At 28.5% G+C, this 27,552-nt stretch overlaps 1 protein-coding gene and 1 long non-coding RNA gene across 3 annotated transcripts; both read left to right on the forward strand.

Annotated features, from left to right (window-relative positions):
* The first annotated feature begins 814 nt into the window (after nt 1-814).
* Nucleotides 815-10,584, forward strand: LOC107446939 (uncharacterized). Of its 2 annotated transcripts, none has more exons than XR_001584454.3 (3): nt 815-1,505; nt 3,962-4,103; nt 7,272-8,668. It is a non-coding gene; the product is annotated as an uncharacterized lncRNA (long non-coding RNA). The 2 variants fall into 2 exon arrangements; XR_011636416.1 differs by having other exon boundaries at nt 817-913; nt 7,272-10,584.
* A 13,801-nt stretch (nt 10,585-24,385) lies between these two features.
* LOC107452181 (histone-lysine N-methyltransferase SETMAR-like) lies at nt 24,386-25,036 on the forward strand. The gene has a single exon (XM_016068537.3). It carries the CDS (start codon nt 24,386-24,388, stop codon nt 25,034-25,036), a length of 651 nt encoding a protein of 216 aa, XP_015924023.3.
* Nucleotides 25,037-27,552: the final 2,516 nt, after the last annotated feature.

Here is a 27,552-nt window from a genome sequence, read left to right on the forward strand (position 1 = left end):
ACCATCACAAAAGAATGAGAACCTGATTGGTAAAATATATTCTCCAGTTAAAAACTGCCAACAGTTTCGCCTTCTCTGTCAATGAAGGCCCGCAGTGGACTGATCGCTAAGACACGGTTCCCAGCAGATCACCGAAGTCAAGCATCACTGGTTGCGGTCAGTGCGCGGGTGGGTGACCACTTGGATCAGTCTGCGTAGGGACCGAGGGTGTGCGGTATTGGTCCTCATTAAACTGTTCAACCGTAAAGTGCTCGACTTCGCGCGCAGGTCATCGGGCTAACGAAGCGGGGGTGCCATCCCCTCTGCAGAGGATCAAAATTGTGATGGCATGTCTTCGGATCATCCTCAGGGATGTTTCCCAGACCGTCGCCAATAGCCCATTGAGCAGCTCTAGTGCGACGTAAATGAACTACAACAACAACATCTCTCAACGGAAGTGGCCAAGCGGTATCGCCGGTCCAAACGCTCTGTTAAGCGTGGAGGTAGCGGGTTCGAATCCCGCCGTAACCCTGGATGTATTCTTTGTGATGTCTTTCTCTGAATTGTTCTATCTGTATTTTCTACTTGACAATGACTTATAAGCCTATATTGAGCACACAAGTCTGCAAAGGTATGTAATTTCAATAAATCATTTAAATCAACGGAAGTCCATGAACTGATGTAGTGAGAATGGTTTTGCAGTAAGAACGGAATCAGCGCTTACAATCACTCGATTTTTGTTTGCTCTTAGCTTGCATAGAAGAAAATAAGGCAGTAGAACCTATTTTATGCGTACGTAAATTAACAGAAATAAGAGAGCGGATGCGTTTGCACACAAAACTAAATATGAATTAGAACAGCAGAATTTTTATTTTCACTGATGTTAATACTTAATAACAGATATATTTAATAACAGATACGTTTATTATCTTACGTTTGTTAATATTTTAATAGTATATATACCTCTTTTAAAAATAAATCGCTGTAGTAATAATTTTTATGAATTTTAAAGCAATATATTGTTGTTAAATTTATTTTTGAATAAGGAATCTTATGTATTTGTTTTGGAGGGAGATTTAAAATAATAATGTTAAAATAATTCTGTTGAAAAAAAAATAGCTGAGAAAAATACATTTTTAATTCGAATTATGAAAACATACAATGTTTATTATCATAAATTATACTAGATTTTCTAATAGGTCAGGTTTTTTTATTTTGAAATGTAGGTTTTAAATTATATGATTTAAGAGACATTTATTGTAAAATTATTTGTTTTTTTATTTATTTAAGAACTAAAAGTAAAGGGATTTTAGTGTAATAACGTGTGTTTAGCAAGCAGATTTTTCCACTAGCAATATTTAGCTTTAATACTAACTATATGATACTCAAAATCTTCATGTTAATTTTGATAAAAAAAATTAGGTTTTTTCTTGAACCCTTTTAATGAAATACTTCATAATGTATTATGCAAAACTATGCTCAAGGAATGTATTTAATATGCATTATATGGAAAAGAACATGTTAAGGTACATAGAAATTTATGTAGTAGTTTTTCTGAATGTAGGAAAATTCAAGTGTATGTTTGATGTATCACATCCAATTTGAAAAAAAAAAATGAAAGCATTATTGACATTGTCTTTAATGATGTATGATTTCCTATCTTTAAGACAGCTTCTTAATATAACAACTATTTCATTATAACAACTGATACTAAAGATTCCTTTTTTTTTCTTACTCACTCATGTAGTGTTATTTTAATTTCTAATATAATAAGATACATTTCAATCATTCATTCATTCCTTATTCGACGTTTTCTTTAACTACAAAAATATTTTAGCAAATATTTTTCTTTGTTTCATTTTCTAAGGAATTTCTTCTTTTGAATTGCAAAATTTTTTCTTTTGGATATCTTTTTTTAAGAAAAACCTTTAATGATAATTATAGAAAAAAACTTATGTTCAGAAATGCTGAGTTATTTTTATTCTGGAAACACTCTAAGTTTAGATTAAGTTAATTGCTATTTATTTCATCTCATTGCATATGTCAATGATTATAGTATAATGCTAATTTTAATTGAGTATACATTTTTCAACAGGGTTTATCAAAACTTGATCAGAAGGAAAAGCTTATAGCAACATAAACAGATTTTAGGCCTTGTTGCATTGTTTTCTGTTGATAAAATTTTATGCTTGACCTGAAGAATTTGTAATAACAAAACAGGCATCAGTTAAGATGTTATTATAATAATTCATGATAACTTTTACCAATTTTGTTTCACTCTTTGTAACATTCTGCTCATAGTTTTTTTTCATTTGTGAGATATTTCTTTAGAACAATAATACATCACTTTTTATTTTTTATTAAAGACCAGTTAATTTTTTTTCACTTTAATTTTATAATTTTAATATTATTTTCCCACTTTGCATTTCAGTTTCATAATATTATCAATTTTATAATTTCACTTTAATGTTTTTAATTTTAATATTATATTGTATTATTTTTATAATTTTAATGATATTATATATCCTAATTTTTATGATTCTTGATTCACATTTATTTTTTTTTGAGTTCATTAATTTTGTTTACAGTTTATATTTTTTCTTATCTAATAATTTTCTCTTACTAACATTTAATTTTTCATTCCTTTCAGAATCCATTGATCAGTAGCAAGTCAGAAACATTTCTTTTATGCTACTATAGTATTGCAGAAAAAAAAAGATTTAAAAGCTTTGTGTAGCTTTCTGAGATCATGCTGATAAATTATTTTGAAAATTTATTTTAATTGTGTTTTTCTACTGATATTGAATGGGTTTTTTGATAAAAATTAGTGCAAGTGAACCTTTATATAATTTATTATATCAGTTTTTGTTTATTTGTACAAGATAGAGATATTATTTATTGACTTTCCAATTAGGGATAGAAGAGATATATATTTTTTTTTTCTGAAAATTTATAAGATATAGCTCTACTAGTTTTAAAATTTAGAATCTCTTAGTTTTAAAACTAATGACTTAACCTTATCAAAAAAAATCTTAGAATTTTCTTTATTATTATCCTTTTTAAATTTTATACTTTTCCAGATTGTTTTTTTCCAGCGTTTTCTATATTAGTGAGATTTTGAAATATTATTCTTGTAACATTAATTTAAATTGAGAAATTATATATTGTTATGTATTGCTTATTCTTAGTATGCTGATATACTATTTTGAAAAAGTAAGCATTAAAATTTAATTATATTTTTCTAACAGTTTTGTTAATCTCAAATGATCTTAAATAAACTGCAAGAGAACGCTCATAAAATTCAGAATATTAATTTATGTAATTAGTGCACAATATTAACTAATAATAACTTATTGGCTTTTCAATTAGGAAAATTTTTTTTTTCTAAAATTCTCTCCAATTTTTTGGTAAAAATAGTTTTGAAACTATTGTTTAACTGAGAACAAAGTTTAAAATCTTTATTGTCTTTCTTTTGTTGTTTTGAACCTTTCTAATTGTTTTTTTATATTATCTTCACCTTATAATTTATGCCTTTCTAATTTTTTTCTTATGTAGTTTTTTTGTTTTCTATATTTCTTACATTATCCAAATTGTTGATGACTTAAAATTTTATCTCAGAAAATTTTTACTCTTTATGTTTTTACTGTTTTAAGTTACATTATTTATTTTCATGCAGAATTTATTACATTGATATTTTTATCATAATGTACTGGCATTCAGATTCAATACACGATCACGGTTAGATGAATTAAAATGATGTTTCCAACTTTGAAGTGCTATAATATCTAATGTGAGACAGATAAGTTTTAGTACTAGCACTTGTACTAACAACTTGTTAGTTGTTTTTTTATGTTGAATAAAAAAAACTGTTTTTACTTTAGGAGAACAAAAAATCCTTTTTTTTTCTACATGCTTTTTATTTGTAGACACTGTGATTCTTAAGTGTTTTTAAAACCCTGATTAACATCTTTCTCTTTTGCAGTTTGATTGAGATATAAATTCCTATTGATTGAGACTAAATATGCACAAGCTTCAGTACAGTTTGTCTATGGTAAGAACTGCCCCCGTCACAAAGTCTGAAGCCGTCTGCTGATATGGAAACAAGAAGAGGAAATTTCAGGGAGGTAGTGTCACTTCATTCTAGGGCTAACATAATAGACCGTAGAAAAAGATTCCCCATTTCTCACTGAGCCAAGCCAAAACCTATCCTAAACAATGACCCCACACCCCTACTTGAAATGGTTGAACCTCCTTACCATTGTTACCGCCATGGGTCCAGACAAATGGCTGGAGGAGTTCTTACTTTAGACAAACTATATGTAAAGTTTTTTTTTTAATGTAATGCCTATCAAGGGTGGAAAGATATTTTTGTTCATCTTGTATTTTCTTTGTTCCTTGTAATTTTTACACCTAATTAAAAATTGCTCTTTCTTTCCTTTCTTTTTTGCATTAATTTATAAATATTTTACTTTCTTCTAAAAAATGATGCTTGTTTACAACAGTGGAAAGTCTCATACCCTAAATTGTTGGGACTTGTATGATAGGTCTTGATAGTAAACAAGGAACAAAACGTGCATTATTCAATAAAATTAAATTAAGGATATATCCACAATAATGTTTTGTCATCGGTTACATGACATTTCATTTACTATGAGTTAATATGGCATTGCTTGATGTGACAATATGTGATATTTTTTAATATAATAGTGCTTAATATGATAAAGTATGTTAATTATGATACAATAAATACCACTGATAAAATATAAAAGTAATCAGATAATAAGTTGACCTTTCTTTTTCTTTCATTTTTATCTTCCTTTTTTTAGTTGATGTGAAAAATAAGTAGCCCTGGTATTCAGATAGAAATAACATTATAAAGGAAAAAAGCATCAAATTGGAAAAGTGAATCAAACTTATTAAATAATAATATTAAAAAAAATGGAATAGAGTAGATTTTTTATTAAAAAAATTTCCAATATAAATCAAAACAAAGTTTGTCAGTTAGGTGATTCTTTTTGAAAAGCGATTTGTTTATCTTCATTGTTAAAGTGTGCAAAAATTTTTGGAGAATGGATATGAGACTTTCTACTTTATTTTATTTAAACTGATTCATTCTTTCTTTCTATATTTTATGTAACTTTAATTTTCTGTTTCTCCTTTTAACACTTCTTTCTCTTTCTTTCAGGATGTATTTCTCAATAACAAGACTGAATTGTATTTTTTATTGAATAGAGTCATAGAAAATTTTTTTTACTAACAAGTTTTATGAATCTTATATATCATCTTTTTAACTTTAAAATTGTATTTAATCATAAGGAGGTAATCAATTATCCCTATTTTTTTTTTTAAAAAAATTACATTCACTCATTCTTTAAAGTATAGTATTCTTTTAATTTTTCTATTTTCTATGTTTTTCTTGTGCATGTGCATATTTTTTTGTTTTGCATAAAAAGTTTATTTAAATTTAGTTTTCTTATAATTTATTATATTTTTTTATTAACACAAATGTTTACTTTCTTTTATTTACTTTTTTAAAACATTAGTTAGTTTTATAAATGTTATTTCTCATAAAAATTAATGCATGTATAATTTTTCTGTGAATTATTATTGTTATATGTGTTACATTTAATTAAGGTACATATAATGTGTTCTGTAAAGAATGCCCTTAATATATATTTATAGAATTCTTGTTGAAAATAAGGACAAGATGTATACATATTAAGGATAACAAACCAATGTTAAAGCTAGGAAAACTCAAAAAATGCCATTGTAATTAGATAAATCATAATTGAAGAAGGTTTACATAGCACAAAAACTTGTTTGATTGGACAAGGAATTAGAGAAGAATTGGAATAACGATTTATAGAAATTTGCTCCTGTTTTAACTAGTGTCAAACAGATTTTGATGTTCTGTGCAGCCATCTTTCTAAATTGGGGTTATTAGATTTTGATAGTATTCTTCGTCTTTCGAATACAGTAGAGTAGTGATCATCCGAGTTTCCGCTTTAACTAAACTGTCAAATATTTTATGGATTTTTTGTTCTACTTATTTTTTATTTTTAAAACTACGGCTGAAAGATATTCTGAATTTTATCTACTAAACACTCAAGAAAACAAACTGACGGACAACATGAAATTACCGATGAAATGACCGTTAATATCGTCAATAATGAAAATGAATCTATCGTAGATAAAGACAGTGACGATGAAAATCAACATATAAAAACCTCTCAAACAGATGGAGTGAAAGCTATCGATAGTGCTACCGAATATATAAAACAAAAAGAAGAGGCGACACCAGCCTTCCTGTTATTCCTAAAAAAAATGGCAAAAAATTGCTGCAGAAAAGCGCCATAGTAATGTAAAACAGAAAACGATTAAGGACTTTGATAAGTAAAAACTCTTTAATTCTCGTAAAGTATGCCTTTTAAGTGCTTTTAGGTAACTTTTTAATTATAATATGAATTGTATGTGGTGTACTCATATAGGTTTTGTATTTGTTAAATATATTACATTTATACCTACTCTGTTTTTTTCCTTTTTTATATTCTTTGCTTTAACCTAGTTTTTTGGTTATCCGAGTTGGATATGGTCCACTTTATCTTGAATAATTGGGAGTCTACTGTAATAATTTGTGATGTGTGATATATATAATTTTATGTCTTCATTTTTGACAATTAATCTAAAAACATATCATTAAGGGCAGTCTTTAAAGAATCTCATTATTGTATATACTATATATTATCATTTTTCTAGCCTTCAAACATTCTTAAATATTTTCATTAATTAATTTTATTTAATCAAAATAAGTTGAAGAATTTAAAAATTTTTAATTATAGGAGATAAATATATATTTTTTGAAGTGATGCTCAAATTTTAAAATGCTATTTCGATTAGAAAACTATTACTAAATTTATACAAGAATTAAATATAGATTGAAATATGGTTATTTTTTGCCTAGTTTAAATTCTTTTAAATTTCGTTATTATTTTGATCCAATATTTTTCACCCTTCAAATTCTAAGCTTTACTTCCCTAATGCCCATCCTACATTATTTTGTTAATTTGGTGAGAAGAGGCTATCACAAAAGTTAATGGGTGACAAAATTATTAAATTTCGCCATCTGTTAAACATGTTGATTTAATTTCTTTTTGCTACAGTATCTCTGAAATTTTTTAAAATTTATTTTCAAAGATACGAATCAAATCTGTTATTAGGTTTCAAATAACTTTTTTATATAGTTATTTTTATTATAAAAGAAACTAAATATGTTTTTTTCTTCCTGTTTTCAGATTCAGTATTTACCAGCTCTAACAAAGAGACCATTCAAACTTCAGGAATTATACATCAATGCAGAATAGTTCAAAAAATAAAAGTTGGGCCTTTATTTTCATGTCCTAGCTGCAAGTTTACATCCTCAATCTGTTGCATAATGGAGAGACACTGTTATTCCTGTGATGGAAGAAACACTGTTTGTTTTTGTTGTGGTAAAAGTTTTATTTCATTTTCATCTTTGCAAACACATATATTTGTGCACATGGGAGAAAGGCCTCTTCATTGCGAGAAGTGTTTCAAAACATTTTGCTCAAAGACTTCGTTAATGACACACGTAAATGAACATTTCCGTAAACCTTGTTACGCATGCAGGAAATGTGGCTCAAGTTTTTATAATGTAACACATTTCTTTGCTCATTCTTTGAGCTGTACAGTACATAAAAACAGATTATTTAGTATTAATACTGCAACTAAGTAGTTTGTTAAATCGTTATTTGTTTGTACAAAATCTAATATTTATTTATCATTTGTTGCTTATTAGATCACATATGACACAAAGTTGTGTACACATTTTTGTTAACACTTTACGTATTTTATTTATTAGTAATTTATTGTTTATTGTTCTGCTTTTGTTTGATGCAAAAATAAAAATATTCTCATCTTAATGTTTCACACATAACATGGGATAATGATCTAACTATCAATTTTCTGAGATTTATAATGACTTGCTTTTTGAAAAGCACAAAAAAAGTTAAATTTTCTCCTTTTTTAAAGGTGTTTTATTTTTAAGTTTATCTTTTCTGTCTCAGAATGATTATTTATTTCCGTAACTTTACTGTTATGTTTCTTGTGTAACATGGAATGCCCACAAACTTTCTGAGATTTCTATGACTTTTCTTTTCAAAATTGCAAAACGTCCTACTTTCTAATGGTGTTTTTTTGTTTTATATTTTTTCAGTTTCAGAATAACCATTTCTTTCAGTAGCATTGTTGCTGTAATTTTTAGCCAGATTTTCATTTTTTGTGGTAACGAGTAATTTTTTAAAATTAAATTTAATTTAAACCTTTGAATACTTTTATCAACATTTAACATTAATCATTATACTATCGCTTGTACCCAAGTCCCTTTTAATGTTTTTTTTTAAAAAGAAAATGTGATTTTTAAATTTTAATTGTCTAATTTTGCATTTTAATATTTTCTTATAAAATTGTCTCTATTGCCATAAGAAAAGTAATCTTATGACTACAGAAAAAAAAAGATATATATTGGCTTCCTTGTCTAACTGTTGTTGCTTTAATTATTTTAAATATCATTCATTCCATAATTCTTTATATATTTATAAAAGAGAAGTTTGATATTAAATGTATAAGCTAAAATTTATTTAATAAAAATAATAACTCCTGATGAAACATCTTTCCGTGGTATGACTTTTTCCAATGAACAAAATCTGTTTCATAGAAATGTTGAATATATCAGTAAATAATACTATAGTTTGAGCTTATAGCATTTGTATTTTAATATGAATGTTCCTTCTTTTAGTTAGTCGCCGTCTCAATCCATTTAATATATAAGCCTACATATTATACAATGAAACCTATGAAGTTGACCATCCTTGCAAGTTGATCTCAATTTTTAAAAACAGAATTTATTATTTAATATAAAAGGGAGCAAAATCTTTAACTTAACTACCTGTCATCTTGTATGTTGGCCTCTAAAATGAACCAAATTTATCCAACACTGTTACAAAGTGCTATTCTAAAACTTCCCTATGTTGACCAGGGGAAAATTTTTTTTCTAAATTTTCTATGCCCTTTTGAATTTCACCAAATTAGGGAAATAGTGTAAAAAGCTAAGCTCTTACTTGCGAAGTATCCTGTTTTTTAACGAAGACTCTCGTATTTTAAGACTACCAGTATATTCTCACTTTTCTCCATATTTGTTGAAAAAATTAAAAAGAAAAGAAAAAAAAAATTGGTGCTAAAATATCTGTTGATGGCAAAAATGCTCCTTTAATTCCTCAACAGATAGTGCTATCGCTAGTACTGATGTTGAGTGTTAATAGTTTAAGTTATTATTAATGGTTTAAAAAAAATCTTCTTTAGGTTAAGATTTATATACATATTTTTTACTTCACTAAATGTTAGTATTTATATTTCAGATTATGAATTTCTCTTTTTGACTTGCATAATTATGCATGAAGTACCAAAACTTTACTCGGTAGCCTAAAAAATGTCCCTAGTAAAATCTTTGTTATTGTATTTCTCGAATGTTAGCAGGTATGTAACCTTAACCCCTTAGTGAGTTGACTACATGGTTCTTATCTGTTCTTCAAACAAATCTACTCATCCTTTTTTTGTTCTGATATATGTTCTCCAGAAAGCTGCTTGAACACTCTTTCTTCTAGTTTAAAAACAAAAATCAACATTTTATGGTGTTCTGATATTCCGAATATCTGTATTTGTAACAAATTCCCTATCACAGTCTTTTATTAAAATATAAAATGTTTTATCCTGTCCTCTAAAAATTATGGTGTTCTTTCAAAAAATGAAAAAAAGAACATCATTTCTAGAGTGAATTATCTTTTAAACTTCTGTGATTTCAGAATTATTTTATCAATTTAAAATTCTAGCTGAATCAAGCCAGTCATTGGCGAATTTTTTTTTATTCATTGAGTCATTGGAGTATTTCTTTCCTTTTAGAAGAAGTAAAGTATCTTTAGAATATAATTCTGCAGAAAAAAAGAAAATTATTTGCTTTTATATTTTTATTTTTTATCCTCTATTTTACTGCTTCAACTCTTTCTTTACTCTTTTTTTAAAATTTAAAATCTATGAAAATGCATAGTGTAACAGTTTTAGTTATATCTATCATTTGAATTAATGTTATTATGCTTTTTTTAAATTTATTTTTGTGTTTTTAGTCGGAGAAAATAGTAACTTCGTTAAGCCAGGAAAAATTCTTGAAATTAGTCATGAAAAGTCATATGGATTTGAAAATCTAAAATGTAGCAGATACCCTGTACATTCAATACAAATGTATTAAGCACCTAAATTTATTAATTCAGCACCTGTATTTTTTAGATTGGTTTTTATAATCTGTGTACTGATTTTGAATATACATAATTTTTTTAAAATTTAATCTATTTATTTTTTGCAAGCTATACTTCTATATATTTTTAGTGATTCAAGATAGTTCAGTTTTTACTGTAATTTTGCTACAAGTTAAACAATTTTTCTGTATGTTGCTAATCTAATATTTTATTCAAACTGATTTTGGATATACTATTTGGATTTTAAATGTGACTTATATAAATTTTATTGCATTTGTTATTCTTTTATCAGGCTATTTTACTATTATAGATTTAGAGTAGTTTTTTTATTAATAAATTTGGCAATTTTTTGATTAGTTTCAGCTTAACTACCCAAAATTTGCAATATATATACACTTCAAAATCAGTATATTGAGGTAGTATTAATATTGTAACACAATGAGGAAAAAAATAAACAAATTATTTTTTGAAATAATATGAAATACAAAAATTAAATTAAACAATGATTTATTTAACTGGATTTTGATTTTATTAACTACAAAAATTAAATTAAACAATGATTAAATTTAATTTAACTAGTCATTTAATGTAACTAAACAAATAATTTAATTTAACTATTAGATACTACCACAAGGAGCAGTTTCTTAAAAATTTGAAACATAAAAATGACAAGAACCTTGCATAAATCTAAAAATGTTAAAATAAAAAAAAAACACACACAATAAAATTCTGTCCAAGTAGTACAGGTTGCTCCATCTAGTGAGGTCAAAAAGAATTTTTTTTAAAGAAAAAGGTAATGAAACTTTTACAGGAAGGGAGAAAATGTGGCACCATTAAACTAAAACATAACTACTCTTTGTTTTGTGAAAGCCTCAAGTCAATAAAGTTCAATTAAATTTGACATTTATTCGATTTCTTTTTGATATTTTGATTGATTGATATGATATTAGCATTGTTTTGCATTAATGTTGTCTTCTTCCTCACAGAAAAGGGCGCTTTGAGTTTTGATAGGACACTCACTTAAAACCGTAAACATTTATCAAATTGTGTAATATGATATGGTAACTAAATTTGAATTTGATTCTTTAAAAAATTTTTTTTTTATTTATTAAAAAAGTAATTTTAGGATTTAACTTAGGTTTTAACTTTTAGGATTTAACTTTAGGATTTACTTGAGAAATTTATTAATATATCCAATTGGAAAAAGAGTAACTTTTAACCCATTGAGTATAATCCTGAGAAAGGAAATATTTGTAATATAGCAATCAGAATTAAACACAGATAATTTTTGTATATAAACACTGATAATTTTTGTGTGTAATTATTATTTTAACAGTTAATTAATTTTTCTTAAACTTGGATTATGGATAAGAAGGCAGTGTTTATAAAGGGTATCATTACTTTTCATTATATATATATATATAAATTCAAAAAGAGAAAAACAAAGAAAATTATGAAAATCAATAAGTTTTAGTTACTGCGCATAAGCTACAAGTATGTAGAATTCATAAAATAAGTTATAATTCTCTACACTTTGAACAAACTGAATTTCTGAAAGTAGAGATATTAGTTTATATCTCACCAAATATAATAAAATGCCTTCAACTCTAGATAACTAAATTTAAGTCAGTATTCTACAAAATAAGAAGTTGATAAGAATAGTTAAATATTCATTTCATGAACTACATTTTAAGAGCGTGCTGAATTTTAAATTTAATATTCTAAAAAAATATTTTTGTGGGTCATAGTTAGGGTTCTACAAATTATTATAAAATATATTTAATATTTAAAACTGAGTGACAATTAAAAGCAAGAATTTTTTAGAGTGTGTACTGGTTTTGGTTGACTTTTGGAGTAATTAAAACAGAAAAGAAAAACTCAATAAAAAATATCAACATTTTCTAGCCTATTGATTATATTACATAAAAGTTTTTAATTGCTATTAAGTTACTTTATACCTATATTTATTTTGTAATTATTAAATTTTGCAATGTGAAAATAGTCCAGAAGCTGAATATTTCTACAAACTTAGTCTTTGTTTTGTAAAAATTTAACTGTCGCTTAGCTTTAAAATTTAAATTTTCAGATAGTAACCAGTGGCCCGTAGGCTCTAGTGACTTAGTAGTCACTTTTTCTTCAAACCTAATGAGTCGATGAACCAATAATGATATGTCCTTTTCATTTAACAGTCAATTTTTGCAAACTTTGTTTTTTCTTTGATTTAAATTGTATTTTTGAAAAAAGTTATGTTATAAATATTCTACTGCTATAAAAAGTTAATTCAACAATTAGAAAAAATAAAAGAAATGTGTGATAAAATTTCGTGAAGAACTTTATGTAAAAATATTTGGGTAGGCAAAATATGTCACAACTTTGAAATATGTGAATTCTTAAAGAGCTTGCCTTCCACGTGAATCTTTCTACCACAAATTGATGACTCCCTACACAGGCCGGTCGGCCCTCAAAACTTTGAATAATACAATAATTTTGTTACACTTTTATGTATATGTAGGTGAAAAAGAATTTTCCATGAAGGATTTTTTTAGCATCATATCGTCCTCTTAAAACGTAGCACATAATTCATAATATACAGAATACATCTAATTCGAAGGCAAATTTTAACCTTAAAATCGAAAGAAAAAAACATCCTGAGTTGCGAATTAATTAAAGCAGACACATAAATGTACTTTCTGTGAATAAACATACCCTTTTTTCGACGAATTAGGTTTCCTGACCCTTGTGGAGCTGGGAGGTTACTGCTATCTAAGAAATGTATGGTTTCAATAGTTAATTCAGGAGAACATAAACATTCAACAATTCAGAAACATAATGATATATAAAAATTAGTTTGCATTAATATCAGAAAAAGTTCTTAAACTAAACTTAAAAGTAAGATACTTCTGATTAATGTAAAAATAATGTATTATTTAACAAAATAATAAGTAAAATAAACCTTTGATTTAGCTAATTTTAAAAAACTGTCGTAACATGAAGTTGGTGATTTTTGTTAAATTTGCACACAATTTATTTTGTGAAGTTTTCCAGAAGCGTAAAAATACATAAACGTTTTATAAAATTGCATATTAATGTTTATTTAAAGTAACACAGACTCACATTAGTAATTGAACTCAAAATTGACAAGATTTTTTAAGAAAAATGTAAGTTTTCATTTGGTTACATCTAAACTAAAAGTATTTATATCAATATAGTAGAAAATTAAATTATGTAAAAAGATTTTTACCTTTATAAAGAAACAGGGTGGATTTAAGAAAAAAAAAATCGTTTCACGAACCCTGAGGCAAAATACTAAATTTGAACGAAATTGGTCGGATAGTTCTTGTGAAATCAAATTTTAAATATACTACTTTCTTTAAAATACAACTTAGAAACTATTCGACCGATTTCATTCAAATTTTGCATTTAATCATATAATATTACGCTCGTTAAAATTATATAAATATTTTTACACCTACAATTTAAACATTTTTTTGTATAATACATAATACGTTTAATTTTAATAATATTAAATAATTAATAGTTTTTTTTCATGGAATTATGTATCTTGTGATAAACGAATTTTATAATGCAGTTCAAAAAATTTTCGATTCCCTTAAAAAAGTTCTCGTTAAATGGCGAAATGCGTAAAAAAATAAAATAAAAATGAATGGATTCACACTTTATACAAAAGCATTTTTTCTTTGCATTCTTTAAAATATTGTATAAATTTTTATACCTTCTTTCAAAAAATTTTTTCGTCTAGTATTAAATTAAATAATTATTAACAATTATATTTTTACATGGAATTGTCTTTGGATAAACCAATTTTATAATTCTGAGCAAAAATGTTTAGATTCGCTTAAATAATTCCAGAGACATGGCGAAATGAGCAAGAAGTAAAATAAATATGAAGAGGTCTAAACTTTCGTCCATAATTTGAAGATCAAGAATCTAAATATACCATGAAAAGGTATGTTTATTCAAGGCAAGGGACCCTTGATCCATTAAGACTGAGTCTTAGTTCGTGAAAATTTCATTATTAGGATCAAAAATTATCCAATGTGTTTCGTTTTTCCCCCTCACTGTACAGTTTGCAAAATAATAAACGGACCACTTTAATAACTTTTGATCTAATACTCGGATTGTCACATGTTTTTTTTTCAAATACAAGGATGCAATTCTTATAGTTCTAGAAATTTTTTTTCTAATGGCAGGTAATTGACTTTTACGTCCTTCGTGTAGGAAGATGTCGGAAGTATTACTCATTTAACGTTACCCGGTGGGCACCTGTGAACCTAAGTCACACTGCCACAGGTACCCGTTTACAGGATGTGCCACATTCACACAATAGCGAACAACACGGGGAGAAACGTTCATGCCCTGAGCGGGTTTCAAACCCGCAGCCATTGGCTTCGCAGTCAGGCACCCTAATCCCTCGACCGTCTGACCAGCAGTTCTAGAAACTAACCTTAAATATGCTAATTAGAGCCGCGATGGCTCAGGGGATAGAACGTTTCCCTTCCAATGAAACGAACCGGCTTCGAATCCCAGTCGATGCGAATACCGCATCCGGCTTGCACCGACCACAGTGCTGACGTGAAATATCCTCATTGATAGATGGATCATGGGTTAGAGTCCCCTTGCCGCCAGGCTAACCGTGGGAGGTTCTTGTGGTCTTACTTTCCATGTAACGCAAATGCGGGTTAGCTCCATCAAAAAAGTCCTCCACGAAGGCAAATTTCTCCCACTACTCGATCCAGGAGTTCCCTTGTCTTTTGGATTGGGTTCAAAATTACAAGGCTACGGAGTTGAACATTAGTAGTCGTAAACCCATGAAATTGGATCGGCTGTTCAACGACGGTTATAAAATAAAATGAAATAAAATATGCTAATTAATTAGTGTAGAGGCTAGTTTAATATATGAAATCAAAACGTCTTTTCTCTGGTTAAACATACACTTTTTTCTTGACTAATTTGAATTTCTGACCCTCAAAATATAGAGTATCTGGGAAATAGGGTAGTTGAAGGTCCCCGCAATGTTACTGTCATTTCTTTCGAATTCAACATATCTGCGAAACTATTTAATGTAATAATTTTTTTTTAATATAATTGTAAAATTCGTTTATTCAAAGATAATGCTATGTATAATACACAATATTTAAAACATTTTCAGTTTTTATCAATAATTTTATTTATTAACGGTCCGAAATTTTTGTAATTGTAAAGTATGCAAGTTTTTATGTAATTTTTAACCAAGTAATTTTTAATGACAAAATACAAAATTTTGAGTCTAAGATTTCCGAATTGTTTCTGAGTTGTGATGTTTAAAAAAAATCGTAATTTTAAAATTTAACTTATCAATAACTATTGAACCGATTCTGTACAAACTTTGGATTTTTTCAGTTAAAATTGCATAGTTTTAAGTCATGTAAGTATCGGTGTACCTGACAATTCAAAATTAAATTATAATGTAAATAAATATAAATTCATTCAATTTTATAAATTAAAATTGCTTGCTTGCTTTCGTATGCCTGTTTAGATAGAGGGGTGCGACTGTTGTTATTTTCCAGGCGTCATCTATGGCCAAGAATTCAATTTCTGCCACACCATACGTCACATCCGTTTTATAGAGCGGACCCATTCATACATACATTTATTCATCCACAGATCGTAATTTTTACCTGGATCAGAAAACGATCGGTCTCCAATCCAGTACCCTCAGAGGTATTGATTTGTTATGGGATCATGGAGGACTTTGCGACTCAACAGATTTAACGTGCATCAGTCACCATTTACTAAACCGGGAGTTTTAGCTATCCCGACCCATAAATTAAAATCAAATTATACAAATTATATGATATTCATTTTTTTAAAATAAATTTTTATCCTTGGAAAAATTAGTTTTACGATTGCGTTTGTAAACTTTTAAATTTCCTGTCTAAAGAGATGACTAAGTACGCAAAAAAGGAAATAAGCGTTCATCAAATTCCGACCCCTTGGATCAACATTTAATCTGTATTATCGAATTGCGTTCATTTCGGCGATAATAGTTTCATCAAATGTTTGTTTTAGAGGTACTTCTTAGGTGATGGGTCCCGCACTGAACTGATCGTTAAGACATGGTTTCTAGCAGATCATCGAAGTCAAGCATCACTGGTTGCGGTCAGTGTGCGGTTGGGTGATCACTTGGATCAATCTGCGTAGGGACCGAGGGTGTGCGGTATTGGTCCTCGTTAAACTGTTCTACCGTAAAGTACTCGACTTCACGTGCATGTCTTCGGGCTACCGAAGCGGGGGTGCCATCCCCTCTGCAGAGGATCAAAATTGTAATGGCATGTCTTCGGATCATCCTCAGGGATGTTTCCCAGACCGTCGCCAATAGCCCATAGCGCAGCTCTAGTGCGACGTAAAATTAACTACAATAACAATCTTAGCTGATGGATTGACAAGATTGTTACGTTGCGTCAATAAGTTCACATCAAAACTGTATTTGTGTACCTAAAATATACGTAGATGTTCGTACTAAGGCATACCACTAGTAAAACTCTCACATCTTAAAAGAAAAGAAAGGAAAGACTCTCACATCTTTTCCTTTCCATCACAGGGAAGGGAAAATACACATCATGAGATAGAAGGAAAATGTAAAAGNCGGATCATCCTCAGGGATGTTTCCCAGACCGTCGCCAATAGCCCATAGCGCAGCTCTAGTGCGACGTAAAATTAACTACAACAACAATCTTAGGTGATGGATCTTCCTTCGAAAGGTACATTTAAATTGACAAGATTGTTACGTTACGTCAATAAGTTCACATCAAAACTGTATTTGTGTACCTAAAATATACGTAGATGTTCGTACTAAGGCATACCACTAGTAAAACTCTCACATCTTAAAAGAAAAAAACAATAACATCAGGGAAGGGAAAATACACATCATGAGATAGAAGGAAAATGTAAAAGTACTTCCTGATGGGGACACTTCTAAAAGAGAGACACTCTCTATTTCAGGGACAATTCTGTTGATTTCGGTTCCTTTGAATAACAGCCTTATTGCATTTGTCTCTAAGTAAAAGACATTCGATTTAAGGAACCCTGAAAAAAATATGAAATGTAAGAAAGCGAAACGCAGATTAAATATTTTTTATGTGCACTTTGCCACTATTTGGGTGGACAGCATGGATCAATGTCAAAGAAAAGAACAGATTAGAGTGATAATGATGGTGTGTTAATTTATCATTCCATTGTAGATGGAATGAAAATTTATAGCATTTTCTAATTTTTGCCAGTGGTGTGCCCATTCAAAAATATTCTCTTGAAATAATTTTTAAACATCGCCAATTTACTTTGCTTGAATTTTGATTAAAAACGGAAGCATTATCATTGCCAATTATCAGAACTATATTTTCAGCTATAAAGTACTTTTTCAGCACCTTTTTTTAGATAAATAAATTTTTTTAGATAATTTTTTAGATAAATAGACCTAATAAAATTTTTTAATTCCTAGTCTAATCTTTCGATTACATGATATTATTTGGTAGACATTTTGCGAAGTCTGTTTAATTTTTGATCTGGTGAATTCATTTAAAACCTGCGTTGTTTGGAAAAACGAGTGCCATATTTTTTTTAAAATCCCCATGCACGTACAGAAATTGTAAAAAAAAGTTATATTTGATCCACAGACCCACAAAAAGTAATTCATCATCAATTTCATCATTACATATTATAAAAATAATGCATTTTAAGTCAGACTGAAATGTTATGTAGCATTTTTTTAATTGCTATATTTGCCCCATTTTTTTTATTGGTGTCTATTTATACGAATATGATATTGACTGCCAAACTCTTTCCGAATAATAGGATTTTTTTTTTTTGTTCCATGGAATTTATCTGAAACTGATTCCAAAAGAATTAATAGACACCATATTGTTCGAAAATTCGAAATATATGAAGAAATTATTATATGTTAGAAATTTTTTTATTTTATACTATTTATAAAACATCGTAAAAAATTTAACTAGACCATTAATTGAAAAGTTGAAGCTTTGGTAGCTATGAGTTCTCATGAATAACCATTTGACTAAGTTTTCAGGAGGGTGGAAAATGGCTTGTAGTAATCCATTTCTAGCAATCGTGTAAATTAGATTTAATTTGCACATTTGCCATATTTTTTTGATGGCGACTTTATTATTTTCTAAACGGACATTTTGAAAATTTTTTGCCCCTCGAGATTCCTTCGTAATTTTAATATGGTTTCTTTAAAATTGGTTTCATACTAAGTAATGGATGTCATATTTTTTGAAAATGTAATTATATATCTGTAAATATATAGAGAGACCACTAAGTCTGGACACCACCCTCGCTTAATTTTCGAACAGTTTCAGTTATCAGGGCTGTCAAGACGGGGATGTGTTAAATAATTCAAATGCCTTACCTTATATATTCTAATAGTTAGTGCTGAGGATAATTGAAGTTACGAGAACAGACACATAAATGAATTATGTTTTAACTAACATACATTTTTTGGGAATAATGGGGAAAGCTGAAATCTGAAAAATGGTCTCAATAGTTTAGGCAGGTGAGAAGTGGTGCAGTAAAACACCAAGAATATTTTTTTACACTACTTGGTGTAAAATTGCCACCACCATGTTGGTTATTCAGCAACATTAAGATTTATAGTTACAGTAAGATATGTTACACATAAGAATCAGTAAAGTTATTTTTACGAGACAGTATAAAAGTATAAGTTTAGAGGCTATTCCTCGCCCGACCGAACTCATCAGTGGATATACATTTAATCTTCTTAATTTAACTTTAACACAGACACTGATGAGCGGATATTTACTATTTTTGATAGTAAACAAAATACAAGGCCACCATCCAATCACAATTTGAGATATTAACAAGGTTTTTCGAAGCTCTGTCGACTAGGAAAATAAAAGAGCCATGGTTTAAGTGCCTTACGCTTGAAAGAAAAAGATGACTTGAAATTATATATATATCATCTTGCTGTGAAGAATTATCTGGGCTTTAGAATGGACAAATAGCTTAAATATTTTAAGAGTTATTAAGCTTTTTTAAATATCGCCAATTTGGCGACATTTTTCAGCCTAGATGAAAATTATTAAAATCTCTGTCCTATTCTTAGTTTTTGTAAATTTTTATAAGCCCAGATAATGCAGCATTGGAGTAAACTTTTGAATATTAAAAAATTAGACCATTAACCATTTTCTCCATATTGACGTTTTGCGCTTTTTTTTTTTTTTTTTTTTTTTTTTTTTTTTTTTTNTTTTTTTTTTTTTTTTTTTTTTTTTTTTTTTTTTTTTTTTTTTTTTTTTTTTTTTAGAATAGGCATCGACAACGCTGGCTTTAGATAGGCTAAACTTGTTGCAACAATCATGAGTACTGTCGGCTAACTCACAGCAGTTATGAAAATAGTACATTATTCGCAAAAAAGCATCATTTCATATGGCGATGGAGCATTAAAAAAACAGCTTAATAGAGCTGTATTTTAGATTTTTTTCTGCGAAAAATTATGCCAGTACAATTCTGCAATCAACAGTTTTTGATTGGTGGTTAAATTAGTATACAGTTGCCTGCTTTTAGATTTTTGATAATCGTATCTATTTTTATCTAATTAACACTAAAAGAATATAATAAAAGAATAGATTTTGAAAAATCTAAAAACTGAGAAACGTGTAGTTTTAAATTACTTAATTAAAAACACAAATCGCATCATTTTATTGCTTTAAAGTTTTGAGGAAAAATTCATAAAAACTCCAAAAATTATCAAGCGCTAATTCTCCTGATCTAATAAAGCGATGCCTTTATTTTCTGCCTTTTTTTAAAAAAAAAAAAGATATTGTGCTGTCTAATATAACTATACCATAACAATTTTGTTAAGTACAAAGAAATATCAGAGATACACAAATTAAAAATTCTTCATAAAATCCAAGAGTGTGAGGATAGAGGCCTCCTAACCTTAATTTCACTTTTTATATATTTCGCTTTATGTCGAGAGCTTTTTAAGCCAATTTGAAAAATGTCTGCATACAGTTTAAAATTCGTTTATCCAAAGCTGTTTCCATGTAAATATGATTTTTAATAGTTATTTGTTATTTTATTTAATAATAGTTGAAAACATTTAGAATTGCCAGGTATACACATTTTCACATTATTTCAAAGTATATAATTTTAAATGCAAAATTTAAACAAAATTGATCTAATAGTTAACAGATAATCTAGTTTTAAAAAGTTATAAACTTAAAATTTGATTTCTAGAGTGCTATTCGACAGATTTCTTCTTAATACGTGAAAATTCGATCATTAATAAAAGCTATTGAGAATGTCTACTTTTTTTCCGCTCTGTTCATTGCATAAAAAAGTTTGGGAATTTTTCTCACGAAAATGACGCTATTTTCTGAAATGCCTCAATGTAGACGATTTTTATGCCACATTGTTAGAATTTTTATTCTATAATTAACCTAATAAAATTAATATTCCCAAATTAAGGGTTAAATAACCAGCAACAGTCTGTCCATCCAATTAACCGTAAAGTTTACGGTTTTTATTTTTTTTACGGTTTTTATTTTTTTTGGTTTACGGTAGAAACTCTTTTTACCTTTACGGTTTTAAACCAGTTACAACTAGTATAGTTATAAAACCGTGAATATAAAACTAAATGGTTTTTAACCATTTATAACTAGCATGGTTTCAAAACCGTAAAAAAGAAGTTAACTAGATATCGGAGCTTGGCCTTTCGTTAGGTAATGGGCTTTGGACAATGCAGGGCACTGGAAATTCTTCGAGTGCTGAAGGGAATAGAGGGAATATTGTGGTGTCAACGCTAGGATTCGAACCTCTGTTCTGTCGGCCATGAGACTGACAGATTAGCCCTATTGGCTATAATATCTACGCAGCTGCAAGGAACTAAGTGACTTCATTAGGATGGCTTAGTTGTTGTGATGAAATCCTGGTTGTTTAACCGTATTAGGTGAAAGCGGTTAATAAACGATTTTTCTCCCAGTTAACAGTTTGAATACCATCTTAATTATGGTTACTTGACTGTTTTGTTTGAATCTGGTGAAATAACAATTAAATAAACTGCTTAACCACTTTTCTCTGGACATTTTAAACAGTGTATGTTGATTTGAATTTTTGATATACGTCGAGTACGCTCACAACTCTTTTCGCATAAAACTGCAGATCTGTGAGTAAATCTCTGTATTTAGGTGGATTAAATAACTTACAGCTATACGGAACAACTCACTAGGTTAAACCTATAGTTTGAGAGTGTTAAACAATCCAACTAAGTAGAACGCAGTAGTGTAAACCTGACATGCAAACTGGAGATAATAGGGCTGAATTGAATCGATTTTCCCACTCATCAACTGTCTACTGATGCTTACTGGAATTTGTGTATAGGATACAGCTAATGATATGATAGTGTTGACTATAGCCATCATCGTTAAAATCAACAACTGAATAAGGGCATTAGAATCGGAAACTATTGTAGAGGTCTACCACCTTCTCCATCGAACTGTTACCATTCGTCTTATTTTTTTGGATTCTTGAACGGAAAAGCTTCTAAGCATAGGCTATTTTCAAAGATAGAACTTCATTCTAATAGACTTTAAAAGTTTCAAAATTATATCTTGGCATTTTAATTTTTGCTAAATAAATTTTAGGTGATTTTTATCAATTGTCCTCAAATTTTTAATTGTTTAATATGACGAGAATTGAAAATTTTGCATTAGTTGGAAGCAAATTTATGAAGCCATTAAGTAAAAATATTTATGATATTTTTTTGACAAAAGGATAATTGTAGTATTGCGCCCCAAAATTACGCAGTAACATAAATTACTTTTTGTATTATGAAATAAAATTTAGATATTAATTACACTTGCAAATGTTTTTTTTTTTTCCTGGTTGCATGAGATTTTTTAACGGATCTTGCATATTTTTACGTCGTTGATTTCAAATCTGCAATCTACTTCTCTCTGCAAATTACAGTTTTTAAAATGACATTTATAGTCTATTTTTGTCGAATTTAATTACGTTACATATAACAGGGGGTGCATAAATATCGCGACAAATTTCTAGGGGAGTTTGAGCAAACCATCAGGGTTAAAATTGTATTGAACCCCATGCCTGGACGCCCCATCATGCCCCATGCCCCATCATGACGTTATACGCCACTAGTAGTGTTTCCTTATTATGAACTGTTTCTTCGTGTGCTTCTGAATAGGCTGTGATAGAGAAGCGACTCTAGCTGCGTGTGACAGGTATGGGTTCCCATTCAATTTTGATTCTAATGATGTGCCCTAACTTCTCAAGAAGTTCGTGTCGGAGGTGACCTTATTAATTAGTGCAGACGATATTTTAAGTTACGAAATCAGACACAAAAACGTACTTTCTCTGAATAAACATATTATTTTATCGACGAATTCGGATTTTCGATCCCCAAAATGAACAGGGTAGGCATAAACCGGAAAATATGGACTCCATAGTGTGTTCAGGGGAGCGAACTAAAGTTTGGATCTTTTAATGCTAGTTTCAGTTTTTAAGTATTTCGTCATATCTCTAGAACTTTTTAAGTGAATCGAAAAATTCTTGATTAGAATTATGAAGTTTATAAAAAGACAATCTCATACAAAAAAAATGATTGTTAATAAATTTTAATAATTATGTAATTTTTTATTATTTCATTTAATATTATGTGTAAAAATTATGAATAGTAAGGTATACAATTTTCTATATCCTTTTAAAGACAAAATACAAAATTTGGACGAAATCGATCAAATAGTTCCTGAGAAATCAAATTCTAAAATAGGCATTTATTTAAAATTCGTTTTTTCAGGAACTGGATTTAAAATTTGGGTTAGGATTTAAAATTTGTATTTTTCCTAATAAAATTGCATTCTTGCAAAATGTTTCAAAAATTTATATACCTTACAATACAAAATCTTTTCGACTGGCTTTAAATAAAATAATAAAAATAAATAATTGCTAAATGTTATCTTTTGCATGGAATTATCTTTGGATAAACAAATTTTATTATTATGTGCTAAAGTTTTTCAACTCGCTTAAACATAGCAAAGTACACAAAAAGTGAAATTAGCATTAAGGGTCCAAACTTTGGATCGTTCTCTTGACCAAACTATGGCGACTATATTTCCAGGCTGCGACTACCCCCTATATTTAGGGGGTCAAAAATCCAAATCAGTTGAAAAAATCAGCATGTTTATTTGGAGAAAGTTCGTTTTTGTGTATAATTAAATAATCTAAATTTATAACCTAATATATCGCCTTCAATAATTAATTAGCGAGGCCAACTTCTTGAACCATTAAGATTGAGTCCTAGATTGTGAAGATCCGATCAAAAGTTATTCATGGTGATACGTTTATTTATTTATTTTTCTGCGCAGAAAAAAAGTAGCATTCCGAAAAAAAGTAGACTATATATATATATATATATATATATATATAATTCGATTCAACAGTTTTTTATCATACAAAAAACAATTCCTTAAAAATTTACGAAGAAATGGGTGGATGATTTTTTTCGTTAGCAAATAAGTTTTTACGGCAAAAATTAAAAAATATAAATAAAAGTAAAGTAAAGTCTGTTACCTCAACAGACTTATNATATATATAAATGTATTTTAAATAAAAATCTTTAGCTTTAGGACCAAGGGATTTGGAATTTCCTCATCCGAATCAGGCAAGATCATATATTTGTATAAACGCAACAAAAATGCCTTTCCTATTGTTATCAATCATTATCACACACTTAGTCTATTTAATATGAGAAGAATTAATAGTTTAGTCTTAGGAAAAAATAAAATTTGCCTAGCCATGAAGGAAAAATATTTATTGATAGTTTTTTTCTTCCAAAAACAAATTTGTGGTATTGTGTACTGAAAATACGAAGGTTACTCTGAAATTTTTGAGATACGCGTAGACGAGAATTTACAAAATAAAAATAACGGTTTAATTTTGAAATACTAAGTATTTTAACGCAGCAGACAATTTTTTACTGACTTACTTCAACTTGTTTAGCGTAGAATAAATTTTAAACAGAAGAGAAAATGGAGTTGACGCGAGAACATTTTCGCGCTATGATTTTCTACGATTTTAAAGCAGGATTAAATCAAGAATGCGTTCAACGGTTGCAATTAGCATTTGGTGATGAATCTCCAGCTCGTGCTACTGTATTCAGATGGATTAAAGAATTTAGCAGTGGTCGCAATTTTCTTCAGAGTGAAGAACAGACAGGAAGGCCGCGGTCGGCTGTAATCCCTGATAATGTGTCTGCCATACGAAAAATATTAAAGGATGATAATCACTGTACCGATCAAATTATGCAGAAGGAATTTAACATTGGATCCACAGCCATACACAAAATTATTCATGACGAATTACATATGAAAAAAGTAGTTTGCCGTTGGGTCCCCCATAATCGACTTGAACACCAAAAAGAGGAGCGTGTCAGAATCAGTAAAGAAACTCTTAAATTGCTAAATGATGGTGGCCACCGCATCATTTCTAAAATTATAACGGGTGATGAAACATACATACCGTTTTTTGACGTTCCAACGCGTCAAGAAAGCAAAGTATGGGTCTTTGAAGATGATACCATGCCGACAATGGTGAAAAGACAACGCGCACTGAAAAAAGCGAAGTATGCCGCTTTCCTCAGAAGTACGGGATTGGTCAAAGTCATCAACTTATACCACTAAATGTCTTCCAGAAATTCTACAAGAAGTGAATGTTAGGGGACTAATGCTTCACCATGACAATGCATCTTCACATACAGCCGGATTAACAGTTGAGTTTCTTAAATAAAAACAAATTAAAGTGATAGAACATCCGCCGTGTTCATCTGATCTAGCTATGTGTGACTTTTGGTTATTCTTTAAAATAAAAAAGAACTTACGCGGACGACGCTTTCATTCAGAAGAAGAGATTGATGTGGCTATAAATGTATTTTTCCCCCATCTATTCCAAGAAATGAATGGCTTGAGGCATTTAATCTGTGGAAAACTTGAATACAAAAGTGTATTGATGCAGGAGGAGACTACTTTGAACAAAGTTTGTAAGTGTAAGTTTAAAAACCTAGTTGTATCTCAAAAATTTCAGAGTGACCCTCGTATGTATAACCATAAATTATTGTTTTAAAAATATATTTCAGGAAATAATTGATATTTATTAATTCTTATCATATTTCCATTTCATTCGACATGATAAGAGTTAATAACTTAGTCTTAAGAGTATGATAAATTTACGAACTCATTATAAAGAAGATATTTGTTGTATTTTAAATTTTATCCTAATGCCATACAGTATAAATATCATGAACGTAATAATATTACTTATGATATTTTCACTTTTAACCAACTTTTTTACCGAATTAATTTCATTACAGTGTCTATATCTTAGGTAACTGCTATTAATGAAATAATTTTGATAATTATTTTTAACTTTAAAATTTTTTTTAAAATTATATTTAAACGATTAATAGTGACATATGGTAAGTAAATGGTTAATCTAAATCCAAAAATAATATGCATTCAAACTACATTCATTATCTTGATATTATCAATTTCAGACAATTAAAGATTGCAGCAATAATGGTCCCAACAGACCTTATCTCAATGTTATTATTAAAAAGAAATTGAAATCGTGTGAATTTAAGCTTTATCTTTAATATTCCTCACCCTTATATTATCATTTTTAAACAAGTAATGATTTCCGAAATAATGATCCCAATTATCCTTATTAGTGTTAAAATTAAAAATAAAAAAAAATAGAAATCATATGCATTTAAGCTGCAAAAATGCTTAAAATATTCATTATCTAGATATTATCATTTTCGAACAATTAAGGATTAGAAACATGTGCATTTGAACTGTCGTAATAATTTTAATATTAATTATTCTAGTATTATTATTTTTAAAGAGAAATTAAAATTATCTACATTAAAACTGTAATAATGGTGTAATGTTAATTGTATGGAAAAATTTGAAAATTAAAAGAAATCTCTAAAACACTAATTAAAAATTTCAAATTTGGATTGTGATATACCATTTGGATCTTAAATTTCATAACCATAAGTGCAACCTTTCTATGTGTTCGTTTCTATGGGCCTACAATTAAGCACACAGTTCGCCAAATCCATAGTCACATAATCGCACATAGTCACACCATAGTTTCCCAATATTTTAAATTAAAATGCATTGTAAAGGGATGAATAAAAACACATTAATTTTTTTTAATAAGCTATATTTTTTTGTGATGAATTTTTAAAATAATTTTTTAAATTTCAGTTTTAAATTCTTTTTGGTGAAAAACAAGATGCACCATGTTACGTATTGGGTTACAAACCAACTTGTGATGGGTTAAAATTCAATTGCCATCCTGCTCTTCGTGCGTGACTTTCGTGGTTTTATTTTCCATCTAACGTAAACGTTGATTAGTTTCCTCCATGAAAAATCTTCATAAAGGCGAGTTTATCCTTATGCTTAATCCAAGAGTTTGATTATTGGTTGGATTTATTATTTGATTTATTATTTGGCTGGATTATTGATTTGGATTATTTGATTTATTATTTGGTTGGATTATTGATTTGAATTATTGGATTGATTATTTGGTTGGATTATTGATTTGGATTATTGGATTTATTATTTGGTTGGATTATTGATCTGGATTATTGGATTTATTATTTGGTTGGATTATTGATTTGGATTATTGGATTTATTATTTAGTTGGATTATTAATTTGGATTATTGGATTTATTATTTGGTTGGGTTCAAAATGACTAGGTTACGATTATTGATTTTAGCAAATCCAATATGGTTTGAATGTTCAAGTCTCGTGATACTAAACAAATAGCATACTTTACATTAATAATGGCATTAATAATTTTAGCATATTTTACAGAAAATATGTAAGCATATTTTACTGATACTTTAAAACTTTCTTTTTTATCATTCTTCATACTTTTAAGAAAATTGAAATATTTTAAGGAAAATTAGGACTGAAATTTTAATAGTCTAATTTCACAAATCGTACATAATTTTCTTTTTATAGATATGTCGTTAACTATAAACTAAAGAATCTTATTCTATGCATTTTTTAATTATATTGTTCAATAGCGCGAAGTACTACTGTCTTCTGCGTAGCTGACAATATACCGTATTCAGATCTTATGACATTTAAACAAATATCACTGAGCTAACAAATTCGACTCCCTTTT

This window comes from Parasteatoda tepidariorum, chromosome 3, assembly GCF_043381705.1.
Source record: "Parasteatoda tepidariorum isolate YZ-2023 chromosome 3, CAS_Ptep_4.0, whole genome shotgun sequence".
In the NCBI taxonomy this organism is placed as follows: Eukaryota; Metazoa; Arthropoda; class Arachnida; order Araneae; family Theridiidae; genus Parasteatoda; species Parasteatoda tepidariorum.

Excerpts from the sequence above, each read along its gene's own strand:
- LOC107452181 (XM_016068537.3), top strand. The coding sequence starts at position 24,386 with ATGGAGTTGACGCGAGAACATTTTCGCGCTATGATTTTCTACGATTTT.